Consider the following 19,398-nt stretch of genomic DNA (forward strand, 5'->3'; position numbering starts at 1 on the left):
ATGCTCTAACTGCTAGAACAATGATCTCCCTCCAGTAATTGATCTTTGTTCTGAAATGAGTCACATTTAATTTTACAGATGGAAAATCGACCATTGATAGAAGTGATCTAGTTCTGTAAGTTATTCCTGTGCTGAGATGGACAAGCTGCCTAAGTTTTTTGAAGTAGGGCACTGAATTCCGATTTATTTTAGTGCAAATCAGGATGCTAGTTGTGTTATTTCACTTTATCTGAGTAGGGAGCTCCATTTAGCCTCAATAGAAAGAAAGGAGCCAAAGGTGGCTCGCTCAGACGTGGGTGTCTGCGTGGTAAACTTCCACAGTTCGGTGAGATAGCTGCTAGTATGTGAGCAGGTTAGATGCTCTTGGAGCTTTTACCTTAAATATTTGTATTGGGATGACTGCACCGGTGATTGCAAACATAAGATGTCCAGATTCACTCCTGAGGTAAGTGCTTGCATTCTGCTTCAGTGTCTTAGATCACTTGGTTGGCCACACAGTCCAGGGCTGGGCAGGAACTACTGTGAAATTAGAATTATAGTTTGACCATAAATCAACATGAAACTTAAGAAAAAACAACTAGTCCCCTATATAGTATGCTATACTTCCTTTCCTAGTTCTCTGGTCAAGGGCAGCCCTGCTTTTTAAATTTGCTGTATATAACATAAAACTATCTAAAATTCAGAGTCTCTACTGGGGAAGTTTTGATTTGCTTCTCACAGAGTCTGAAAAATGAAAAAGAGATTTGAGCCATATTTGATACACAAACACCTGGACTTTGAGTTTTAAAAATGAAGTACATAAACAGGTAATAAATCAGGCTACTAAAGCATTATACTTAAACATTAACAATACACAGATCTTTTGGTTTTACAGCGATTTTGTCTGTATTGTAGAGTGGCATATTTTTCATATTACATACACTTTAAAAGCATTTACAAGTGGATGTGGACCTGTTCTGCTCCTAAATTTTTCACAGAGGAAGCTCACGTTACATTACATTATTAATGCGCATCTCATTGTTCCATTCACAAACCTGCAATTAGCAGATGGGAATATATATTTTGCTATGTATTTTAAACATCAAGCCACTGAGCAAGTGAAAGCAAAAACTCTGAGGTGGAAGATGATTATTAAAATACAGTGTCATTTTCCTAGCAGGTTACTTTTTAAAGCTGAAAAAATGCTGATAATTGACATGTACCATAAGAAGTCCCTTTCCAGCACGTTAACATTTTCTCCACCCGCCGACACACTGCTCTGACCCCTCTTTTGTTTTACACTATTGTCCCTTTTGCATTTCCCTCTGCCATCTCCTCGTCCTCCCCACAAACACACTTGCGTAACGCTCTCCTGCGTCTTCTCCTCTTGCCAAAGATCTTCCTTCAGCTTTCACAAGCTCCCCTCTCAGCTATTGGTGTTTTCTCCTGCTCCCCACATTCCTCTTCCCTGTTCCCATTCTCCTGTGCCATGGGCTGTCGGAGGTGACTGTTTCCCAGAGGATGCTTCACCTCTTCATATTTGGGACAGAAGACTGAGCGCAGTCTCATTCCGTATGGAGCATCTGTGAGTGACAACCCAGGACAAGATAATGTCGCCCTGGAGGCCAACTTAATTTAGGAATTTTTCACAACTGGTTACAAATAAGCCTCGTTTGATCTAGTGGAATATTTATGAGAGTTGGCAACACTGCCAGTGGCAGGAGTTCAGGGGAAGGCAAGCTCCTTAAAGTTTCCTAACCCCCGACTTAGTAATTAATTTGTGCCTTAGTGTATGTTACAGCTTACGTCTCATTGTGTTTGTTCTTTTGGAATCCACACGCCACAGTAACAGAAATTCTCATAGCCACAGAAGTGTTTAAGCCTATCCTTTAATCCTGTTCTTGGCCATAGCTGAAGTTTATAAAATGAAACTAATTACTAGGGTTTGAGTGTGGTAGTTTCAAGAACTCAAAGTCCATTCACTATTGTTTTACATTGTTGGTTAAAATCTGTGCCAAATCTGCCTGTGATTTAACTCTTCTTGTCTTCGCCAAACCTAATGCAAAGATAGATGTGGTCAGCTGAACAAGCAGGGGAAGCAAGAACTGCTGCAGCTATCAAGCCATATTTTGTGCAACATTTCAAACCCTAAAGATACGTGTTTGTGTCCCTTAAAATCACAAACATTAAGTCAGAGGGAGAGAGATTTAAACTGTAGGAGCTCATAATTTCCACCTCAGAATCTCTTCTATTAAAACTGGCTAGCAGGATGACGTTACGGTCGTACGTATGCTTTAAACTGAATCAGCAAACTCTGTTCTCGGTTGCAATTGTGTCAGTGCTCCAGCCAGTGGGGAACTCGATATCTCAGGAGCTCCCACTGAAGCGATGAGAGCTGGGACAGCATCTGCAGGATTACTTATTGCCGGGCAGGTTATCCTGGGGATGTCTTTTGTACGCTCTACAGAGTGCTCCTCCAGAAAACAAATGCCCCAACAGCTTTCATGGTAGAAGAGCTGTTATACCTCAGCAAGCAACAGCAAAAGTGCTCAGTTCCTTTCGCTGAGAGATTCCTTCACTTCTCCTTGTGCTGCTTGCGATACGCAGACAGCATCCTTCGCTGACTGCCACGTTCCCACCTAACCCCTTCAGACTAAGGCTGCTCGACTCCTTTTCGAGCTTGTGTTTTGAGGAGTCAGAACGATACCTCTGGCAGAGCAAGGAACTGTAGATCTCTGTAAGACATTTTGATAGCAGCCACTTTATCATCTTTTCCTGGCAGTGAATATTTCTTGCTACCCATATGGTTTTCTGTCTGTATTGCTGGAAAGCTACACCCTCAGCTGTATTTATTTGGTAACACTTTGTGTTCAACCTACAGTTTTCTCTGATGGCTGTTTTACGGATATAGCCAAGAGTTTGCAGACAGATTGCATTAAAAAGTCAAAAGTATAAGACAAAAAACCCCAAATAATAAATGCTCTTTTAATTACAGCTGTTTTCCTGAAAATAAGTTTAGTTTATATGTTTTTATGTTTAGTACATAAATCTACCTATTTCCTCTAAAGTGGAAATTCTTGAAAAAAATAGTGGTTTTTTTTTTGTTGTGTAGCTTAAAGACAATATTTGAGAGTTGCTTAAAAATATATATTTAAACCTCTGTATTTGACATAAGATATGCAGTGACAACCCCACGTGCTGCATTCCTACTCATTTGGACCCATGAGTGAGCCCAAGTTTCGACCTATGTTGTGAAACCATCGCTGCATTTCAGCGAGCTGCAGCTCCCTGGTTCTCCACCTTTGCAGCTGAAGAGAGACGTACGTTGTCTCTCTCACTCCACATCATCGACACAGGATTTTCAGCGGAGTTGTTGGTGCCGAAGAAATGAACTCGCCAGCCAAAGCAACACTGCAATTGTTTAATTTCACGACGGAAAGTTTTGCTGAAGATGTAGTAAATAAAAGGGTTGTACGCTGTTGAAGATTTGGCAAACAGACAGGGCAGCAGTGTAACGATGGGCTGTAGGGAATCGCTGGAGTTAAATATGGACCAGAAGCTGGCTGCTGCATACGGTGTCCACGAGCTCAGGAAGCCGACCGAGATGAGCACAGCCATCTGAAAGGGAAACAGGGCTTCAGTTCTCAGCTTGCGCTGACTGGGTCTGATGCTTAGACATGTGGTGTGTGGATGAAACCACACCTGAACCAGCTGACATACCTGAAACCGTATGCTTGCTATGTTGTGATATGAGGACAGGTAACACTGGACAGTGCATATGTGCTTTTATTCCCACCTAGCAGATCTACACTGTGGGTTTCTTATGAGGCAGTTGCTGTTTTCATCTCCTTCCCTGACACTGGCGGCAATATGTCATGGGAGACACAGCCAAACCAGACAGTAGAGCCCACCACTAGACTGGCCTCTAGAAAGCTTGGATCAATTCTGCTTTTCCGCAAGAAATGAGCAACTGAAGTACTTATTTGAAAAAATGTTATATTAAAACCTCCTGTTTCCGTACAGAATTTCTGTGTAGCTCTCACTCAGAATAGCCACTCAGTCAATCAAAATACCTAGGATGACAGAACAAGACCTCCACCCCAGCTACAACATGAAAGGATTCAACAGCTATTCCAGCATAACTGGAAATCTATGTCCGTGAAAATCTTGGATGCAACTGCCTAAAGATTTAACAAGATGCATTGTAACTACGATATACTATCCTGATCAAGCTACTGAAATGACAAGGATTCCAGGAGCCTCCTGCTCCCCTGAGGAGTGCAGAGTATGGGTGAGCCTCAAGCTATATCTCCATCTTTGGTCAATACTAGACAAAAGCAATGAAGGATCATCATGAGCCATGCATGAGCAGAGACCGTTCTCTGCTAGCTCCTGATTACTGCAGACTCTTCTCATCACTGGGATAACTCACCAATGTCAGCTTCTTCTCCAGTTTAGCTGCATTAGGGATCCTGTCAATATTCTGGATCTCTTGGTACGCTTTATGAACCTTCCAGGCAATTCCCAGGTAACAGGCAACGATGGTCAGTGCAGGCAGGACTGTGCACAGGAGGAACATGCTCAGGATGAATGAAAAGCCATTGGAGGAGCTGTGGAACTTGCTCCAGGCTATTGTACAGGAGATGCCAAATGGCTCAGGACCATAGTAGCCCCAGCCTACCAAGGGCAGAATGGCCCAGAGCAAGGAGTAGAGCCAGATGAAAGTAATCAAGACACGAACAGTGTTCTTGGTGATTTTGTTACCTGCAACAAAGAGGAAGAGCAAGCATATATGGACCTCATCTCAGCAACGTGGTTTCTGCCATAACTTCTCCAACAGAAGGATGGTGGCTACAGATACTCCTGGGCTGCTGTTGCAGTTTCCTAATCTTTGGTCTTCTTGAGAAACATAACAGAAAGCGCCCATGGATTGGGTGAGACCTGAGCGCAGCCCTCAGTGCTGAACTAAAGTTTGGTAAGTCAGGCAGCTTTACAAGATCAAGTTGACCCAAAATGTACCGTGCTCCCAGTCCAGGAATGCCAGGAGAACACTCCTTCCTCTCAAGTGTCAGTATGTCTGCTTGCACACGAATAGGGAGATAAGACAGCCTGGTCCAGCAAAAAATTTGGTCTCTGCACCCTCAGGTAGTTTCACTTGGTATTACTGAGAAGTGAGAAGCCTCACTCTTTAATAAGGAATTTAATCAGATCCTTCTAGGAACATTAGAGGTTTGATACTGGACTAAAAGTTGAGGCTTATTCCTACAGCTATTGAACTAATACTCCATGCCATATTCAGCAAAGTACCTCTCTGAACATAATAGCCCAAACGCACCACTACAAGGTTACCAGAAACGTAAGTACTTACTGTTAGATTTGGATGAATTGGTAACAAGGAATCGAATCACAGCCATGGCACACAGGGTCATCATGCTGCAGACACCAAAAAGGAAACCCATCAGGGCATAATATATGCAGGATGCATCTCCTCCCAGCCAAGCGTGGTTCCAGGCGGATGCAATGGCCAGCGGATACATGCTGATTGCCATTCCAATATCTGCTATGGCCAAGTTGACTGTAAGCAGCTCCGGTGATTTCAGGAAGGAAGAGCGCTTCACAGCTGTAGCAAGGACGGCTGAATTTCCAAGGATTGTCAGGATGGCTGGAAGAGAAGAATCAGCACAGACAATAATATCACATAGTTAGCACACCTGTGAAATGCTTTTGTATACAAAGGATGTGAAAAATACCGGTCGTTAGCCTGGGACTAAAGTCTAGAAGACAGGACAGACCAGGACACTAGCCAGAATTCGGCATCTTCCAGACCAACACAGTGCTGTGCTGATGCTTTGAAAACACACTGATGTGTACCTGCTATGAAACCTTGTTCTTCTGCTGGCAAGGAAACTTGTTCTCTTAGACAGCAGATAGGAAATACCACCTGGATGGCATTTCTGAGAGCTGCTACACAGCCTCACACAGCCTCACCACAGCATCCACTGTTTGGCCTCAGCCAGCTCTTGGGTTTCGATTCCTGCTTCCCTGCTAGACAGGGATTTCCCAGTCAGGCTGTGTTTCCACTACGGACCTGCTAGAGCAAAGAGTGCTTCAGATTTCTGTTCAGAGCCTGCTGTAGTGCTGGCCAGCCTTACTGACTGGGGGAAATTGTGTCATATGAATAGTAGACCGTATCTTGCCCCTTCCACACTATACCACACTATAGCTCTTCACTTCATGTCACACACCCCTCTCCATGCGCTATATCCCACCTATTTCCCTGAGGCTCCTATCATGGCAATAGCCCACACCCATTCGCTTCACTCTCTTAAGTATCTTGCACAACATACTATCAAATAAAATGGGCCTATCCACCTTCATTTTTCCCTGGTAATACCCCTACTTACTTCTCCTTCTCCTGCCTGCTTGTCCCCTTCTCTCATCTGGTGCCCTCCACTTCCCAAAGCCTTCCCTCTTTGCAACGTATCTGCCACTGGAGCCCCTGCACAAGCCTCCTGGACTCTGAGCTGCCTTGATAGTCGACATGTGCTGGCTGGGCAGCTCAGGGTCCTCGATGGTCAAGCAGCTGAGAATCACTACGTGCTGCCGTTCAGACACCCGCACTATTCTGGTGGTCTCTGAGTGCAGTGAGACAGACCACAGAAATTGTTTAGCCAGAGGCATGCAACAGACCAGAGACTGCTTTGCAAAAGGACTTGTCAGACATACATTATTCAGATATGCCATAGGGCTTCAAAGCATTCATGACAACAGTGTCAAAAGTACACGTAGCAAACAACTCATTTTCTCTTTTCTTTTAAGTGAACATTGTGCTGGAGCTACGTTTTGATCACAGGTTTTCCTGAGAAGGTGTCCTCTAAAGTCAGAAGTAAAGTAGGGAAACAGAAAAAGATTCTGTCGTGTTCCCTTGTCGCTGTGAAAGCAGAAAGGCTGCATTTGCTCACAGATACCCCATAATAAAGTGCCCGCAGAGGAATTAATAAAGGCGCATGCAACAAAATGGAATAAACACTTTGGCATAAATCCAAGGATGGGCAGAGATGCCAAGAGAAAGCCTTAAACAGAACAGAGGTACAAATCTGAGACCCCCACATCCTTCATTCATTCACTTTCTAACCACACACGTTCACTTGGCACCTCTGCACATCCTTGAAGAGTTCCCTGAGCTCTGAAGAGTTGTATGCCTGCACACGCAGAGGTGCCCACGGTGGCTTGGCACGGGACCGCTTGCTGACAGAGAGCAACCTGCGGCTTGGTGGGAAGAGCACTCTCCTGCCAAATGACAGCCCCAGGTTGGGACATCCTCAGGCTGCAGGAGGAAGATGAACCCAGTTCACTTTCTTCTGTGACAGCCCTAACCACTGCGCAAGAGGTAGGAAGTAGCTCTTCGTCTTACCGTCAGGGGTAGACATCCAGGCCCACCCTCTCCTTTACTTTGACAGATGCTATTCCCCTCCATCCCACTGCCTGTGAGGCTGCTGGATGGCACGGGACAAAGCTGTGCAAGAGTGGGCTAGTAAATAGCAGAAAGGCTTGTGGGGAGTGCTGCAGCCCATGCCCTGGCCTTGTTGTTTCCTAATGAAAACAGGGGACAAATAAGCCTTGCTGCAGCCCCCAGTGAGGTGGCAAAGCTACGGATAAATACAACACGGTTTCCGGTTAAGCTCACTGCTTCGTATATGGGATGTAGTGAGCCTGGCTGCTACACGGGGCTCTTGATCCAATGCTGGAAGCTATGCCTGAAGCCCCTTAGGCTCTTGATGCAATGCTGGAAGCTGTGCCTAAAAGCCCCTTAGGAGAGGTGTGAGACTGTAGCGTGGTGGCACAAGAGCCATATCAGCAAGGGGAGCTCCAGCCTCCAGCCCCTTTGTTGCTGCCTTGTCCCATTACCTTAACTGCATCTACATATTTATGTTTGTGTGAGAAAGGAGCTGGCATCCTGACTTGCATTAAAAGAAAAACCCTTCGTTGTTTCGCAGATAGTGATTTTTCACACCCTGAGTTGTACTCTGCTGTCAGCACAACTGAGGGGACAGCACAGTGCAGTGCGGTGCAGGAACAGGCGGGAGCTGTGAAATGCTAAAGCCCAGCATTGCTCCCCAGAGCCTCTCTATTAAAGCACACAAAAATTTATGCTTGTCTTTCTTAAATGCATCTCAACCAGGGTTTTCAAATGAGCTGAAGGGACGAAGGTACTCGGACCTTAGCAAAATTCAATTGGACTGCATGCCTAAACCAATTCAGCTCCTCTCCAAATCTACACCGATAGTAAACAAATCACCTGGGTACATGCAACAAACAGACAAGGAAGAAAACGCTTAGCTAAAGCCATGCTGGAGCAGACAGGTACATATCCCCACTTGTATTTCATTGTAAATCTGCCTTCAGCAGGGCAAACAGGCCTTTATAGAAATCAGAAGTTCTATTTGGAAACCCTTTGCTATTTTATACCAGTTTATCCTACCAAGAGACAGCTGCTTTCCAGGCATAATGAACATCCCCCCCACAAGGGTCAGACCAAAGTTGCTCTCCCCTGGTCGGTCTCATGAAACGGGCTGCCTCATCTCTCAGTTCAGAGGGCTGAGATGCCAGGATCAGCGGTAGACAACTTATTTTGAATACTTGTGATGCCGCAGAGGCAAACTTATGCTGGCAAGTCTTCAGCATCGAAACAAAAGATTGCAAATCTGAGAGTGGAGCTTAATCCTGGCATCCAACTGAGTCGAAGGCAATAAGCAGGAACCTATGTGGAAACCGATTTTCTATAATTTCCCTCCAGCTTTCTCTGGAGCTGCCGGCGCTGACCACAGCACAGACAGGGCAGCCCCGGTGTGTCTGCTCCTGGGCTTGAAGCAAACAAGCAGGCGGTGAAGGCAGAACTCACCTATGATCAGAAGAAAGACCCCAGCTCCATAATCCACTACGGGGTGGAGTTTGGAAATGTATTGCTCCTCCATTGTCCCTTGTGGAAGTGGGCGAAAGTTTTAAATCAAAGGCGAAGCGACTGTAGGGGCAAAGAGACCCTTCCTCATGGCTTGCCTGCTGCAGATGTGAGCCGGACGGTTGGGTGCTGTCTGTGTGAAAGGACCCTTCTGCTTTCTCCTCTCTCCCTCCCTCTGTGTGGCAGGGGAGAAGCCTGGAGTGAGAGAAAGGCTCCCTCCCTGGGGAGACAGAGCGAAAGCGAGGCAGAGCCACTGCCAGAGCGATCCCGCCTGCCTGGCTGCCTGGCTGGCAGAGCATCTCTCCACCCACTCCCTCCTCTCACACCGCTCTGCTCCTTGGCTTGTCAAGCACCTTCACAATGCAAATCCCTTCAGACTGCCATTGCTGAGCAAAAGCAATTGTCGTTCAACCATCAGCAGCCTTGGGAAATAAATCCAGGCTGAGGAGAAGGAAGGTTGGGAGGTTTGTTTTCCAGCTTCATGGCTGCCTATGGGAAATACAAGTTTGGGGTGGGGGGATCTCTGTGTTGAAGTGTTAGAGGAAAGCTGTTCGCTGCAGGGATTCAGAAGGGTCAAAGTCACACCACTGAAGGCAGGGCTTTCAGAGCTGCTCCAGGGCAGAACTGGAGGATGCTCAGTCTGGTGCACACAGCTGCAGAGCACCACAGCAGAACCAAGCTCTCCGTTCAGTCTAGTGACCCTCCAGTCTTTTTACTTGGCGAGCAACGCCTCACATCCAAGTTTACCTTCTCCTTATAATATCTGAGCCTAAAATCATCATAATACTCTCTCAGTCTTTATAAACAATGCTAAGTTTTGCTCCAGGCTCCATGTGTTACAGGCTCATCTACCAATTTACATACGCAGGTCTTGATTTTGGTGCATGTAATTTACAGCTCTGCAGTTGCAATGCCATTAACTTGACTTTTAGCCTGGGCAGCACCCAGCTAGCACACTGAAGAGCTGATCTATTCTAAATTATTTAATTATAGTACCTGGATATGCTAAGCTGCATTAGCATCATTCTTTGCTTGGCCTATTTTACTCTGTTCTGACACAGGGAATTTTAAGATCCCCAAGAGCACGTAGGCATCTCATGTGCAATCTAGGTGGAATTTAGGCACTGAAGTATAGCAGTACCAGCCTAAATTCTGAAATCCTTAGGAATCTGAGAGACTTTAAAAGCTTTGAGTTTCACCAGAAAGCAAAACTGGCCATGCACAGATATGCTGCCACTTCAGCTTTGCTGCATGTCTCTATGCTTGTTCCTTGCTGAAGCTGTCCGGGATTCACACACCAGGCATCCCTCCACTGAAAACTTTGAGGAGTTTAATTCAGCACCCAAGTACATGCAACACAACACATGGAGCACAGGGCTCAGTAGCCCTCACAGCCTTCTCAGGGCACGTTTGTCCTAAAAGCTGGCCATCCTCCCTGAAATGGAGAAATCGGTTCCCTCCTCTGGTTTCAGAGACTTGAATACATGTTTTTCCTGCAAGAGTGTTTTATTCTGCAGTTTATAGATGCATTGGGGTGAGGAAAATGCCATAACAGAAAGGTGCTTTCCTCTCCACTTGAAGCTGGATTGCACCACACCTAAGTCACAAGATTGGAGGGAGAGAAAACAAATGGTATCTGACTCTCTGTGATGCTGAAGGGAGCCCTTACTCCAAAAATTGTTAATATATTTTACAATGGACAGCTATGGCATAAAAAAACATGCAGGGGTAATGGTGGTTCAGTATTGACCACTAGCTACAGCTTCAAAGTGAACCAATCTTACAGAGGTGCTGCTCAGGGTATAGTTATCACTTCAGAGAAACAAAATCTCTGTATCTGAGACCACGGCCCCACATCAGGCTTCCCCACTGTCAGCATGCTGGGTGTTATGAGTTTTGTTCTTACTAAATCTGCCTCCAGCACTGAATAGAGAACTTGGATACCAAATTCAGTACTAATTCTGCTGTCACAGACACAAAGCTTATTTTTAAAGGAGACTGAGCATTACTAAGAGTTAGGTGGCTTCATTAGCCCACAGCAATGCTCTAGTTCCCAAGTCCTGCTGCCAGGAGCTGGATATAGACTAGATATAGCAGAGGAGAGCAGAGAGGGAATGCCTATTTTTCCATCGGAGAATAGATTCTGTACTTCCTAGTATTATCAGAGTGGAGGTTTCAAGAGATGCTACAACCCAGTGATTCCCATCCTCAGAAACCATTTTCCTGTGCTAAACTACTTCTTGACTGAGGCTGGCTTATGTGTAGTCAGCTCAAGTATTTCTGAAAAATTCCCCCAACGCATCCCATGTTGCTCCAAAGTCAGTAGAAGCACAACCAAGTCTGCATGTATTTATGGCATAGATAAGTGCTAGGAGATGGAACAGTCCACCGGTTCTTCTCCAAAGCTTATAAAATTCTAATTCAATGACAGAAATTGCTGGTCTGAAAAATCTAAGCAGATAAGACAAAAAGGTCGTGAAGTTCCTGTTTAAACTGGACAGCTAGGAAGGCATGAGTTATGGGTAGAGGGAAGGCAAAACGAGCAGGAGGGACTTTGACTCTTACCTGGGTGAAGAGAGACTGATGTTCCAAACCTTGATCCAATGAAAAGAGTACACAGAATCACAGAATCACTGAGGCTGGAAGGCATCTCTGAAGATCACCTAGTTCAAGCCCGCTGCTCAGAACAGGATCAGCTACAGCAGATTCCTCAAGGCTGGGTCCAGTTGGGTTTTGTATACCTCTAAGGATGGAGACTCCACAAGAGGTGGAGCTCCTCTGTGGGCAACTTGTTCCAGTGCCCCTCTGTGGTCTCATTCAAAGTCTCATACGGTTTTTGAATAATGACACCACTTAACTCAAGAAATCAAGCACCTACTCATTAGCTGTTCAGTGCAGATGTCCTTCACCGAATGTTCCTTGGCAGCAGATAGTGAGCTGAATGTGGCTGTTTGCTGCAATGCCTCTCAAGCCTTGGGTGTATAAGCAAGTGAGTATCAGTTTAGAGGAGGAAGGTTGGATACATACAATATTTATTATGAAACGAAGTTCTCATATCAGAAAAGGCTAAAAAGGGGCAGATATGATGTCTCAAAAACGTGCCTAGTAACGAGAGTCTTAAATAGCTCGATCAAATCAGTGTAGTCTGTTCAAGAAAGAGAGGTTACCATTTGATCCCAATTTGGGGAAGAAATGTCTGCTAGAGTCAGCAAAAGACACAGTAAATCCTGTGACAGAAAGCAGAAGATTGCTGCATTCTGACAATTAATTCTCTACAGTGCACACAAAACCATAACATAGGTAAATTAAACAATGCCAGATCACCACAAAGATGCTGGAATCCAACTGTTCACCTTATTAAATTCATAGAACAGTTGCTGGCACTATTTTGGGCTGGGCCAACTAGCACTGTCCTAAGTCATTCCCAGGCACAGGACAGCTAAAATGGGCCCAGGACCATTCCCAGTAAGGTCATCTGTTTTGAAGACAAAATGACACTGTTTAGTTCCGCATGTTGCCCCATGCGTTTTGCTCTTATCGTGGGTGCAAACATTTAGCTGAGAAATAGATTCTGAAGGTGCAGTCATTAGATGAGAAGTGACTGTTTTAAAGGATAGTTAGTGCTCAAATAGAGCTTATCATAGAGTCTGATATCAGATATCAGATATCTTATATCAGATATCAGATATCTTATAATAGAGTCTGATAAAGAAAATTCTTTGGGAAGTTTACTGGCCTGTGCTATGCAGTCAGCTCACCTAACGTTTTTTTTTCGCCTTCTTGGTAAAAACACAACAGCAGGCTCAGTTCAAGGAGCCTGATGTCACCCAATCCAAGCCAGATCTCCTGCTTTCCTATTTGTTGCATGGTCCATCCTCTCACTACTGAAATAAGACATTAAATGTCTTCAGGCAAGCAAAGAGAAACCAGAGGCAAGATTAAAACATTTTTCTGAGAATTTAATTACTCCCTGGAGAGCCAGGGAGTCTACATCAGGAGCCCAGTCCTCTTCCAAATTTGTGGGCACCTTAGATTACACTGTGTGGATAATTCATGCTGGTTTAGATGTCATTTCATTTATTGTGAAACCCTGAACTTAGCATTCACATGGGGTAGGATTACATCAACAGTTCAGTTATGAAATGGAATAAAAGAAAATAAATGATTAAAACCAGAAGAGTTGACTGATCCCAAACCCAGTGCATTATTCATGTGTTGTTTAACAATAGCAAGTTGTACCCAGCATTATCCTTCTGCACTTCAGATCAATCTAGATTATCTGTTTACAACCAAAGCACAGTTAAAGTTTATACATCTTGACAGACCCAATTTTGAGGGATCATATTTTAGAATTGTTTTGTGAAATTTCCCTTCAATTTAAGAACGTACTCTTTAATTTAAACAGATGGAAGAATAAAGTTGCTACCTACTCACTTCTGAAAGGTTACGTGAAACTTCAAACAAAAACTGAACTCACCATGAAATCATACATACATATTTGATGTCAATATATACATGTATATAAAACAAGTTCCTATTGTTCATGTAAAAACAAGGTATGGGTTGACTAATTACTTGAAGCTACCAAGTTAGAACATCCTACAACTTTATTCTTCCTTTCCACAGAAAAGAAAAAAAAAAAAAAGAGTATTCTGAAGGCCTGCAAGTCTGAATCTGTAGGAGCAAAGGAATTGTTCTGAATTATCAGTTTGCCAGGATGTGGTAGTTCACTTTGCAGAGATAAAATGTCCCAAGTTTTGGAGCTGTTTCGTCCCAGAATATGGGGTTTGGTTTGGTATCATATATCAATATCTTTTCTATCTCGTGATATCTGGAGAGGGCTATGAATCTATGTCCATATCAGCACAGAATTCACATCTATCAAAAATAGACATGTACCATTTAGAAGAGGAGCATGGCTTTGCTGTTCCTGTTTATCTCTGGCTGCTCTGTCCAGATCTTCTCTTCTGTGAAGACTCGGAGATTTCAAGCTGAGCAGAGTATGCAAGCAGCCTGTTTGGACAGTCCCTTTTGGGTGCCTTCTCCTTGCCTCAAAACAAGTCTGCCATGATGCACACTCAAGCTTTTTCATTAACAAATCCCACGTTTTTCAAACTCCTTGGAGGAGACAACTTCATCAGATTCTCCAGGAATTCCTACAACTTCCTTCCATTTAACTATTAGGCTATTTCTGCAGTCTTAATTTTGGAAGCTCATCTTTGAGCTGAGACCTCTAGCTGAGCTTCTAGCTTTCACCTCCATTTATGAAAACCAGAATCAGCATTTAAGTTGAAGTCTCAGAGTCTGCTCATGAAGTTGTATGTTTTCAACAACCAAATCTTGTTTAAGCTGGTATTTGCAACCTCAAGCATAGTAATTTGTAAATTGTTTTCTTCTGGACGTCTGCACTGACTCGCATGTTATTGCCTGAGGGGTTATTTACAAAGTCTAAACTTGGTCTAGGGACACTAACCTCCCTAGCTTCCCTCTACAGTAACTGAAGGTAGCTGCCCCCTTGAAGAATCCAGTTTGGATCAATAAATTTTGCTCTTTCACTAAAACCATTTTTGCATATAATACCCGGCTGTTGGTTAACCCAGTCAAAGTGAGTACAGCTCTCCACCGTAGCAGTTAGAGACTCACTCTAGATCTGAGTTGCAGCTGTTATTCCAGTGAGTGTTTGACCCCAGAGCAGAAAACAGACTCCAAACCCAAGACCAACTTGTATGCACAGGACTGAAAGATGATTTTAAGACTTTTTACATCATTTTTATTCTTCACTTTTAAGAGTTGTTCAATGCTACTGCAGTTTGAGGTGAGAGTAAATAGCAGTTTAACACTAAACGAATGACCAGTGATTGAGATATGAGGAAACAAAAACTTGTACAACTTCCACACTAGCATTAGTAAGTATATCATGGAACTAAAGCCAGAAGCTCACATTTATTAAACAACCACGTCATCATCGGTTTGTAGCTGGTAACCATTGATACTCATTCTGCATTGGTGAAAAGGAGAGGACAAAATATGCAGCTGTGAGGAAAGTGGCACGTGGAGAAAAGATGTGTCGTGTCCCTGACATGACAAGCCAGCTCTTTTCAACTGGGCAACAGACTGCCCTCTCAGGGACAATTTTTTTTTTTTTTCACAGTTCCCAAATATGAAATGAAAGGCACTAATTTGAGAAGCAGTATGAGAACAAGACAAATCAGAAACATAGCATGAGGTGAGAAGGGAAAGATGGTAATAAGATACAAAAAGTTTAATTCAGCATGCAACTGCGAAGCATATCATAGCTATTTCTTTCAAAGGTGTGAGACGACAGACACTAATACACTATGAGCGGGAAGGAAATGACACCAAAGGTGCTAACATAAAATGAAAACTACTATTATGTCAGGAAAAGAGAAGAATAAAATCTATTGCCCATGGTGTGGAATTTGACAATGCAAACCTGCTCATATTTAATACGGTGACAGTGTTCCTAGACCTCAGTTTAATAGTAGCATGGACAGCACTAATCCTCTCATTTTCAAGGTTTCAAAGACAAATTCATGTCCTGTTATGTTGGATATTGCACAAATAACCATGAGGGGACACTTGCTTGGAGTTTAAGTAATTTTCCCACCATTTATTGACAGTAGTTTTTGGTAGCAAGCTCCACTGAATTTTCCTTTGCATTTTGGTCCTGCACTCCATTTATTCATGGTTCCTCCATGTCATTCAGACCATGGGAAAAAGTCATACAATTTGTAGAATGGACCACAAGAATATTCCTGTTCAGTAGCTCTGTATCATCATCCTCTGCACACCTCTAGGTGGACTGGGAAGCATGGAGTGGCTGGGAAGCAGCCACTGTACACACGAAAAAGCCAGTGAACAGATTGAATAATTTAAGACTCTCCAGTTTTGTGTAACTGTAGCATGGTGGCAACAAAGACTTGGCTGTCTGTAATCCTAAACTCAGAAGTGCCCTGGAAGCAGCAAAATAGCAATCATGCCACTGGGAGTCAGACATCAGAAAAGGATCACAGTGTGTAGGGTTGGGGCCATACCTGCCCAGATCCCTCCAGCAGCAGTGGGAGCAGGACGACCAGCTCTTCAGGAGTCTCCCCAAGACTAGTCTCAGCTCTGCTTCTTCTTTGTTTCTTTTTCATATGACCTAGTGCTGATTTGGACTCACTCCTTCTTCCTTTGAATGACAAAACTCAATTCTCTCCACTTTGTTGGGAAATACGGAACCATGCTGAGAGGTAGCATCACTCCAACAGCACAGGTGAAACCGGTCCTTCTCTTTGTTCCTTAACTTTGGTAGCAGGACTAGGATCTGGCAGAATTGAGACAGGACAAAACAGGGTCTGGCAGCGATGGCCACAAATGGGGACGTTTGGCATGCAGGGTCATATGGAATGGCAAACACTAGAGGGCACTTTTGAACATAGGCATGAGGACAATAAAACCCACCCAGTGCTGCTTCTGGTAGATTCCAGTGATTGCATCCTTGCTTGTGTTGGTGTTGCATGCTTCACTGGAGGAGGGAAAGGGGGATTTCTTTTGAGGGGAGCTTGTTACATTTATTTAAAGGTAGTCAGAGAAAAGGTTACTGGAGTGGGAGATAAAAGATCAAGGTACTTTTACTATCTTTGGGGACAAAGCTGAAGTATATACTGATATTCTTTACCCAAATGGTGTAACCTAGTTGTGTTGACACCATGGAGTCTTTGGACACTGTTTGGGTTTACAAACACTGTCTGCAGGACTGAAGCTCCAAGGTGCAGCCACCTTTATTCCCTCTTCCAGTTTCTCCACAAAGGCAGGAATACAGCGGACCAGGGGTGTGATACCAAAGCAGGCATGGCTGTGTATCCAGTGCAGACAGACAGTGGAGTAGGGTTCAAGGGTGCACTCATATGGCACTACAGATGAACTCGATGGTACTGCTCTGCCCCTGCTACTGCCTACTGTGTGACACTCATCAAGTCGCTTCCTTCCTCTTTCTGCCTCTGATTTATCCACTGAGATCGTACATTTTTCAAGGTCTGACTGATCTCCTACTATTTCTGCTCAGTGTCTGGTAACAATGCAGCACCATTATTGGCTTATGCCTCTCACCACCATTGTGATACAACAACAATAGTTTTAAGAAGGAGGCCAATTTTCTTTCACATTAGGATTTGGCTAATTTTACCCTTACTAATTTCTAAATGGACCCACACTGGGAATTCAGAAATGCCAGGATTACAACGTATTATTTAGAGAGACTTGTAAGAGAAAAATAGCTGAGAGACTGAATCCTGTATAAATATAGTGGAAAATATGAGTGGAAATTCATGGAGATGCTTCTCTTGGATGGAAAAGAACAGGTTTCCTTGTTCAATCTGGAACACAATGTTTAACGGAGAAAGAAGACAGAAAGATTGGGAAACAAAGGCACAACAGAGACTTGCTGATAACAAATCTCTTATTAGGTAGAATGGGGAAGACAAAACTTCTGTTCTACAATAAGCTGTGGTAGCACCAACAGTACTTTTAAAATGACCCTGTTAAGGACAGCATTCAGCATAGCTGCCTGCCCGGCAACTACTAATGCAACAACCCACTGCTAAGGCAACTTCGCTGGAATCTTAACTTCATGTGAAAGATACTGCTTGGCTGAGTGAGTTTAAGGGTCCTGAGCAGCAGGGATGGCACCAGAAGCCTCATGTCAAGACCCTCTGCTGTTTCGAGGTCTTTATCAAATTTGCAAAATCATGTTCATGTCTCTTCTTCAGCCTTCAGATTATATTTATGTAAGTGAGAGAAGTCACAGCTATTCTGTCTTGACTTCCTTTCCATGGCCTTTTGACCCTTTAAGCCAAATAGTGTTTAATCCTCGCTATAAAAAACTGGCAATCTTCAAGCTGGCTGTAAATATGGCACAGAGTAGGATTGTGAGGCAAAGAAAAGAAACTACTGAACTACTTTCTTGATATTATTAGATATTAGGCACTAGCATTTTAATTGCTCAAGTTTTCCAAGTTAACTCAGCTGCAGCTACATGTTGCTTTCAGAGAGCATATCCCACACCTCTGGGTTGGAAAGTGCTTTAGGGTTTACTTCCTGGCACTTCACTCCCCCTTTGCAGTGGTGTGAAATGCCCTTTGCAGGGATATAAAAGATCATCTAAGCTGCAAAAAATAATTCCCACAAGTGTTATTAACTTGCAGTCAGGTGCTCTGCTCATTGCTCTTGATACTTGACAGGAAACAAAAGTGGGATCAGGGGGTAAGTTAAATATTTAGTGGATATTCCCTGTATTTGCACAGAGAAACTTTCAGCTATTTCCTTCATGTTCAAACAGTGCTCAGCTACTCTTTGCTAATATTGAGTTATCCCTCTGATTACCTTCCAAGGGCCACTTTACAGTGAAAACCTACTAAGAAGACAAAAGGCCTCGGAAAAGCTATGCATCACTGCAGCCTTCTGCATCCCTAGGTAGGCATGATACAAATTCCTCTGCTGCTTAAGTAATCTGCTGTACATTGGAAAAAATATTGTCTCATTTTTAAGACACTGGTTCAGATTACTCTGTAATAGACCATGCTTAAAAACAGCAACAGCAACTGTGAATACTTTCTGCACTCAATTACACTGGAAAAACAGAGATGAACCTAGCCTTGGGAAAAAAAAACCAGTCCCTGGGGAGTGCTGGGTTCAGTTCCTTGCCTTGCCACAGTCTTCCTGTCTGCTTTTCGGCAAGTGATTAAATCTTTCTGTTCCTTAATGCCCCAAAATTGAACTATGGATGTCAGTAAAGCTTTCTTCTTCTTCTTCTTTATATCCTTTAACTTGCCAGCACACTTCGTGGCAGAGTTCTGTCCTGTGCAAATCAGCATTCCCTCAGGCAATGTCTGGAGATGATTCAAAGGATACCAGTGCGCCAGGGACCATTCCTGGTGGGCAATTTCCCTCCTGTGTTGGGAGGGAAAAAGGTTCAGGTAGATCTGAGCTGTGCTATGCCACCTGCCCTGCTGCTCAGAGCTCAGTTGGTGGCTTGTTTTACTTACATAAGCACAGAGCTTGGGGGCACGCTTTGGCTTATCTGGAAGTAGAGATGCTTGTCACTTGGAGAATCCCTCCCCAAGAGCATTTTCTATTCAGTCTGTGTTGCAAACATGTTTGTTTGTTTGTAGACTCCATTTCCTCATTAGGAGAGAATCTCTGTATTCATTCAGAAGGGAAAATTCTAGACCATCTTTATCCATTACGGTTATTTAAAAAAACTCTGGCAGCATGACTACAACAGGCACAGAAACCATGAGGTAAATAAAGAATCATAATTGTGATGCTTTTTTCACTCATCGTTTCTGTGATACTGACTTGTGACCACTTTAATGCGTGGAGTTGACAGGATAATATTAATCTATTTTTGCCTGTAACTGAATATATTAAAATATTTGTCTGCACATGTACTCAAATTG

The 19,398-nt window shown here is 43.7% G+C and overlaps 1 protein-coding gene across 1 annotated transcript; it reads right to left on the reverse strand.

Moving 5' to 3' along the window:
• Positions 1-3,249: 3,249 nt before the first annotated feature.
• Positions 3,250-8,954, reverse strand: LOC140650224 (opsin-5-like). Its single transcript, XM_072858271.1, has 4 exons — positions 8,882-8,954; positions 5,348-5,641; positions 4,412-4,743; positions 3,250-3,597 (listed from the first exon to the last, which is right to left on the reverse strand). The coding sequence occupies exons 1-4, from the start codon at positions 8,952-8,954 to the stop codon at positions 3,250-3,252; spliced, it is 1,047 nt and encodes a 348-aa protein (XP_072714372.1).
• Positions 8,955-19,398: the final 10,444 nt, after the last annotated feature.

The sequence above is a fragment of the Ciconia boyciana genome, chromosome 3, assembly GCF_034638445.1.
Source record: "Ciconia boyciana chromosome 3, ASM3463844v1, whole genome shotgun sequence".
NCBI lineage: Eukaryota > Metazoa > Chordata > Aves > Ciconiiformes > Ciconiidae > Ciconia > Ciconia boyciana.